This window comes from Trypanosoma theileri (assembly GCF_002087225.1).
Source record: "Trypanosoma theileri isolate Edinburgh chromosome Unknown TM35_Tth_34_V1, whole genome shotgun sequence".
NCBI lineage: Eukaryota > Euglenozoa > Kinetoplastea > Trypanosomatida > Trypanosomatidae > Trypanosoma > Trypanosoma theileri.
Window position 1 is genome coordinate 150255 of NW_021639876.1, and position 7602 is coordinate 157856.

Here is a 7602-nt window from a genome sequence, read left to right on the forward strand (position 1 = left end):
AAAAAAAAAACCGCCGTTGGGCCTTCGGCGCCGGCCGCCCCGAGGGCAATCGCGAGATGCCGTGCCGCTTTTTCCCGGCGCCGGGAAGGGGCGAACGAGTTTCCCCGGAAAAACCCGGAAAAAAAATTTTTAAAGGGGGCCACCCCCCTCCCCCCAAGAAAAAAGAAAAACAAAATCAAAAAAAAAAAATACATTTTTTTGGTTGGCGTTTTCCCTTGGGGGGTGTTTTCCCGTTTTGGCCGGCAGGACGGTCCCGCCGTGGGGTCCTGAGCCCCTCAATCTTTTTTTTTTCTTTTCGTGGGCCGTTGTCGCCCTTGAGGACGGGAGGCGCTGGGAGAAAACGAAAAAAAAACCATGAAATCCTTTTGGATTTCTCTTTTGGCTTTCCTGCGTCGCCTCACCTTTTTTTTTTTTTTTTTTTCAAAACAAAAAAATCAAACCTTCGCGAAGGTAGTTCCCAAAATTTATTAATGAAGATTGAGCTGCGCCGCTTAGTAAAAGTCGAAACGGCGATGCTCACACAACCGATAAATTAATTTTTATAAAAATAAGTAAAAAGAATAAATTAAAAAATATTTTTAAACTAATATTTACTTTTTACATAAAATGCGTGAGTTCCACGGAATAAAACAATGGTATAAAGGGTGTGGTATTTTTAGATCACTTATTTGCCATCTAAATAGAGGTTCAAATACATGGATAGCATGTTTTTTTTTTTGGCACTTCTTTACAGTTTTTTGTCCCGTCTCCCGCTCGGGGTTGGGGTTGGGGTCGTGTGGGTGTTTGGAAACTTCGGTTTGGCAGATTGCGAAAAATAAAAAAAAAATTAATAATAACACTTTAAACGTTAAACACCTTGCCAAAGCCGATTGGAGAAGGGCGGAAGGTATCGAGCAATTCTTTTCACAAGCTATCATAAAGAAAAAAAAAAGCGATCAAACATCAAGGGAACACTATAAATGAAATAACAAAAAAAAATTAGAAACAATAACAACTTGGGAAATAATAAACCAAATGATCTATAAAAAAAGACCGGGTCACAACGGCCAGAGTGACAGCTGTAATAGCTAATCCTGACACCCCCTCACAAAACCTCTCTGTGTTATTTTCTCTTTTTGTTTGGCTTGACGCCGTTTGTTTCCCCCATGCCTTTGGGAATAGTTAGTTGTAAAAACGCCGGGATGGGTTTGGAAGTTTTTCCCCATTAGTATTCGCTGGCGCCTTATTTATTTTTTTCTATTAAACACTGAGCGCCGCTTTTGTTTCTTTGGTGGCAGTTCTTGGGTTCAACATTAGGACTATGCCAAGGAAAATGGGAGCGTGGCGGTCAAATCCGGCGCTCCTTTACCCAAATGATTAAAAATTTCCCAATGTGGTGTTTAAACTTTTGAGTTTATTCATATTTTGCCTTCATATACAAATGCTTTGGCGATATCTCTAAAGTAATGGCGTTTGCAGCGTTCCAAGCATTTTACCAATTTATAATAGGCAAAGGATGGGCATACGGCAGCCGCCATTTTTATATTTTATGTTTATTTTTCTCTCTTTATTGTTTTTGAAGGTTTTTTTTTTTTTTTTTGAAAGTTTGCAAAAAGAATGGCAAAAACTTACTTTATGGGGCAACAATTTTGGATGGGGTCGTGGTAAATCAAATGCAATTTCTTTTATCTTTACAGTTCTCTCTAACCGCAAGTTTCTTAAAACCCCACCCATCAACCCAACCCAGAACGCACCGAGCGGGAAGTGGGTTAAAAAGGGCTTCCCAGCACTTCTATTTCGTTAGTTTCTGTTATGTATTAGAAAAACATCATCTAGAAAAGTTTTTTGGTTAAGGTATTTTTCCAAAACCATAGAACATGCAGGGACGGATGCGGAAAATAAATATTTTCTCTTTTGTTTTTTTATTTCGTTCTTGAAAGGGGAAGATAAAGCTAGGGTATTCTTTTTTTTTTTTTTTCGAAAAGTAAAGAGAGAATAAGCGAAAGAAAAACACAGGGCCGCTACGGGAATTGAACCCGTGACCTCCTGCACCCAAAGCAGGAATCATACCACTAGACCAAGCGGCCGATGATACTGATACAGATTTAATTTTACTATTATATTTATTTATTTAATAAGAAATAAAGGAAGAAACATAAACAGAGAAAGGGAGATCCTTTTTTCTAATTTTTTTTTATATTTACAATATTACCGATAATCAATCGGTGATCACAAGCACCGTGGCGCAGTGGAAGCGCGATGGGCTCATAACCCATAGGTCGTTGGATCGAAACCAACCGGTGCTAAATTTTTTCCCCCACCACTTCCCCATTCTCTTCAAGATTATTTTAACTGTTTTTTTTTTTGATAAAATTAAAGAAAAAAAAAATAATACATAATTAAGAAGAATTACCGTGGCGAGATGGTCGAGTGGTCTAAGACGTTGGATTAAGGTTCCAATCCTTCCGAGGGCGTGGGTTCAAACCCCACTCTCGTCAAACGTTTTTTGTTTTTTCTCCTCAAGAAAAAAAAATAAAAAACAAGAAAGAATAATCTAAGGTTCGTTTTTTGGAAGAAAGAAATTTTCCAAAACGTTATATTTTTAATGCAACCTAAGAACTGACGAAATGGAAGTGCCGAGAAGCCCCTCTTAGCCCGCCTCCCGCTCGGGGCGGAGAGGGTTGGGTTGGGTGGGCTTTTCAGAAACCTACGAATTGAATGGCCCTTTGGAATAAAAAAAAAGAAAAGAAATTTTCCATACTTTTGACCCATACAAGTAAAATATCTACTACCGTAAGACTCGATCATTCTTATCGCAAGCTTGCAAAAAACGCTATGAAAACTCGTGAAAAAGGTGAGATGCGCAAAAAGTTGTGCTCGACCTTCCTTTGCGCAAGAAGGCGCCAAAAGGGAAGGTTTTTTTTTTTTTTTTTCCTTTACCCTACGCCAGCCCTTTTCGAAGGGGAATCGCCAAGAGGGAAAAACGAAGGAAAAAATTGTCCAGGGGAAAGGCGCCCATTCTTTCACCATACCCCGCTTTCCTCTTTTCCCACCCGTGGGGCGGCGAGGTTGCCGAAGGGATGGGTTCGCCTCCCCTGCCTTTTCATTCTCTCTTTTTCTGTTTTTCTTTATTGCGGGATCCTTTCCTCCCGGGTTGGGGGCGGTGTGTCCCTTTTTCATTCCTTGGGGCTGTGGGTTTCCTGGTGTTTTTTTTTTTTTTTTCTTTCTCGTTGCGTTCTCAACCCCGTTGTTTCTTGGTGGGGTGTTTTTTTTTTTCATTTATCCACTCGGCGGTGTTGTTGTGGTGTTCTTGTGTGTGTGTGTGGGNGGGGGGGGGGTGACCCCGGTGTTTCCTCTGATTTATCCACTCTTTATGGTGATGCCATTCATTAAATTAACTGATTTTTCAAGGGAATCTGAGGGAAAGGAGTTTATTTTTTTTTTAAAAAAGTAAAATAAAACAAATTAGGTATTTAATCCTTTTTTTCCTCTTTCTTTTTTTCCCCCCCTTTCTGTTGTATTTAACCTTTTTCTTACTCTACTTTATAAAGAGAGAATAAACTAAAGTTTTAGCATCAAATGGACGTTGACAAATCAAGTTTTCCATTGATTTTAAGGGATTTTGAAGAATCACTTGAACAATGTCATTTCATTGCAGTTGATCAAGAGATGACAGGTGTTCAGTTTGAGGATCAACCCCCGTCATGGAGTATGCGTTTAGAAAATCTATTTCAAGATTCACGTAAAGTTGTGGAAAATTTTATTGCATTTCAGTTTGGGATTGCACTCTTTACCTTAAAAAAAGATGGAATTTATGAAGTTAAACCATATAATTTTTATTTACAAAAAAGATCAGGTGAATATCTTGTAAATGTCGGAGCTTTAGAATTTTTGACTTTACATAAAATGGATTTTAAAAAATGGTTGAGTTCTGCTATGCCGTATTGTAATAAAGATGAAGAGGAAAAATTACGTATGATGAAACCCAATAAGAGATATTCAGATATAGAAGAAAAAATTACTAAGAGTTTGCTTAAAAAAATTGAAGATTGGTATATTAATTTAAATAATAGTAATGAAAAAAATCTTAATATTAGTTCAATTATGAATAAAAATATTGAAAAATTAGCTCTTTTAACTCTTAAAGAAAAAGGAATTTTTGTTTCTTTGGAATATAAACTAGATAAAGATTTTTTGGGACCTCCAATTGATATTATAGTTTCACGTGTAGAGAAAGATGTATTTGAATCTTTCATAAAAGAATTAAAACAAGATAAAATTTTTGATTTAAATAAAGAATTAGGATTTCGTCAGTTTTGGAAATCTATTATAAAATGTAAAAAACCTTTAATTGGTCATAATTTTTGGTCAGATATTATGTTTATGGTTAATATGCATGAGGGAAACATTGCTTCATCATATGAGCAATATAAAAAAGATATTCATACTTTATTTCCTACTGTTTATGATACCAAAACACTTTCTCGTGCAATAAATTCTAAGGATCCTTTTATTTCATTTCATCTTGAAAAATTATACCAATATTGTTTAAAAATGAATGAAAATTCTGATAAACCACTGATTTTTGAGTCACCTCCTGGTTATCACAGTTATGATCCTAGATGTATAGGAAGTCACGGAAAAGCACATGAAGCAGGATATGATGCTTATATGACAGGTATAGTTTTTGCTTTAATTAAAGATAATTACAAAAGTGGAGAAGGTTTTAAAATAAACGATTGGGAAAATATTATTTCTGTTTTTGGAAATCATTACTACATGAATTTGAATGGTAAAGATTTTTTGCAAATGAAGGGAACGTTTTTATTAAATTTTGAACAAGATATAGATAAACGTTTGCTGAATTCTTTTCTTGATATTAGAAAATATGACGAGGAAGATAAAAATGATCAAGATAAAATTCCATCAGTTTTCCGTATTACTCACGATATAAATAAAGAAATTGGTAACTCTTTTGTAGTTCAATTTATTGATGAGACAATAAATGAAGATGATATACAAAAACGAATTGAGTTATCAATAAAGGAAATGGGTGAGTGGATATCTCAAACGACAGGAGAAAAGGATTTTTTTTTCCCAACGATCAAAAAGATATCTCGATTTGAAAATTAATAACAAGAAAAAAAAAAAAAAACACATTTTTCTTTTTTATTTAGCTTTCTTGGGGAGTGTGTGAGGAAGGGATCTTGTTAACAAACTTTAGAAGGAATTTTGAATGCCTAACGCCTTCAGTAATTGCATCAGTACCAGCAATATCAAGAGAAAGAAAAGAAAAAAAAAATACTGATATATATATATATATATATATATATATATATNTATATATCTGAGACGATCTTTTATTTATTTATTATTCTCTTTTGCGTGATGTTTTTTTTTTTCACATCTCTTTTTTAGTTTCCTTTTATTTTGTCTGAATTCGAGACTAACCTATCTGTGTGTATTTTTTTTTTTCTTCTTTTTTCTTCTTCCTTATTTCCTTCCTTTGATGTTGGTAAATGTGTTTGATTTTTAGGATGTATGCGAAGAAAGGTAGTTTTACCTTTTTTGAGTGGACGATGGATATCTTCGTGGAACGATGGATCTGATGGATACGAGTGGAAATCACGTGCTTTGGCAGAAAAACGTTCCCTTGCCCTTGAATATCTAGGAGATGTTAGTAAAAGAGTACAGATTCATGATGCGATCCGTTTAAAAGCCGACGTTAACAGAAAAGCTATTGAAGATACAGTGATACCTAATTTTTTTAACTCAAGTGATGAAAATCAAGATGATGATATTGATAGAATTGGTGAAATTGATTATTATTCTTTACTAAATATGGTTGAAGGAGAAATTGACCCTGATAGTTTACAACATCTTAGTTCCTCTGATGCTTCACTCTTAAGGAATGAGTTTTTAGAAGAAGATGATTCCTCTGAGGCAAAACTTTTATCCAAATGGATTAACTATCGTCGTGACACCGCCGATTACCAAAGCTATGCATCAGTACCGGAGGAGGAGCGAACGGAATGGTCTGCGTGGTATCTCCGTAACGTGCGTGCGACTCCGAGTAATGATGAGTAAAAGAGAAAAAGAGGAAAGTAGCTCTGCATGTCTGTCTCTCTCTCTCTCTCTCTCTTTTTCACACATAGAGAGATGATGTTGTGTGTTGTCACATACTTTTTTTTTTTTTATTTTTCCTTACCCCTACACTTCCTTTGTATTCCAGTTTTGAGATTAATAAATAAATAAATAAACAATATTTTTTTATTTGGATATTAATGTTGTTATGAAATGGATTAAATTTTTTTATTCTCTTATTTTTTTTTTTTTCTTTATATAGGAATTTAATTTAGGGGAAGACAAAAAAAAAATAAGGAGTAATGGGAAATCGTATTCTCTTCTTGATAACACTTTTAGTGTTTCTTCAAGTAATTCTTGTTAATGCTGCGTCTAACGATACTTCAAGTAATACAATTACAATGTCTGGAGATGTTGCTACTGGTCTTCTTATCGGTGTAGGATTAGTTGGATTACTTGCTTTTTCGATAGGTATGTTGACTGACATTGAAACACCAGACGCAATGGCCCAACCACGGAAGGACGGAAGCTGAGAAAAAGTTTTTTTTTCCATTTTCTTCTTTTTCTCCCCATTGCGGTGGAAACCAATATGACAAGTGTACGAAAATAATTGGAAACATATGTTCGTATATGTTTTGATATTATTATTATTATTATTATTATTATTAGAAATTATGTCTTGTATTTTGAACTTTTTTGGTTTTCTCAAGAGATAATAAATAATTAAATAAAAAAAAATATTTTTTTTTTTGCTTGCTAATTAGTAAATTATTTTTATTAATTTTTTTTTTTTTACTCTTGTTTTTTTTTTAATATTTTAATTATTTTAAATGCTCACTAGAAAAAGATGGACGCAGTTTTACCAACTGAAACGGATAAAATTGCTATTGATAGGCTTCTCACATGCGGTCTTCCACGAACATTAGCCAGACACGCTATTATCGTTTTACATTGTTTTAGAACCTTTAGTAAAGAGGATGTTCCTATAGATGTTCTTGTCGGTGGATGTGTATTATATTCGCTTAAGCAGCGTCAGTGTCCAAGTGCTACTAAAGTTATTAAAAAATGTTTGGAACGGGTTAAAGAAAGTGATATTGTTGGTTTTGAACTTTTATTGGTTCAAATTGTCCGAGAAAATATATTGTTAGTTGAAGCATGCTTACGTTGCGTATTTCAAGAAATATTGTTAATAAATCCTTCTCTTGGGTTTAACCGTGAAAGAACGATACAGATTTGTTTGCATCTCATATGTAATCTATACGAAACAAGATGGTGTCTTTTCCCTGAAAGTGCGGCGAGAGGGGCTCTTATTGTGGCGTGTGAGAAATGTAAAGCAGGTCCTTTGAAATTATCCAAATCTTTTGAGGAGCCAATGGTTACACGGATTGCGGATTATCTCCGAAAAACATTTGTATAAATAATAATAATAATAATAAAAAGAGTAAATTGTCTCATTTGAATAATAATAATAATTACTAATAGTAATAGTAATTATTATTATTACCATTATTATTATTATTATTATTATTATTATTATTA

General features: G+C 34.2%; 3 protein-coding genes across 3 annotated transcripts; all 3 read left to right on the forward strand.

Annotated features, from left to right (window-relative positions):
* Nucleotides 1–3558: 3558 nt before the first annotated feature.
* On the forward strand, nt 3559–5112 carry TM35_000341840 (ribonuclease; the record flags this gene model as incomplete). Its single annotated transcript, XM_029029082.1, has 1 exon — nt 3559–5112. One exon carries the CDS (start codon nt 3559–3561, stop codon nt 5110–5112), a length of 1554 nt encoding a protein of 517 aa, XP_028879638.1.
* Nucleotides 5113–5520: 408 nt separating this feature from the next.
* TM35_000341850 (uncharacterized protein) lies at nt 5521–6066 on the forward strand (the record flags this gene model as incomplete). The annotated part of the gene is made up of 1 exon (XM_029029083.1): nt 5521–6066. The coding sequence occupies one exon, from the start codon at nt 5521–5523 to the stop codon at nt 6064–6066; it is 546 nt and encodes a 181-aa protein (XP_028879639.1).
* Nucleotides 6067–6910: 844 nt separating this feature from the next.
* Nucleotides 6911–7480, forward strand: TM35_000341860 (uncharacterized protein; the record flags this gene model as incomplete). Its single annotated transcript, XM_029029084.1, has 1 exon — nt 6911–7480. The coding sequence occupies one exon, from the start codon at nt 6911–6913 to the stop codon at nt 7478–7480; it is 570 nt and encodes a 189-aa protein (XP_028879640.1).
* Between the last annotated feature and the right edge of the window lie 122 nt (nt 7481–7602).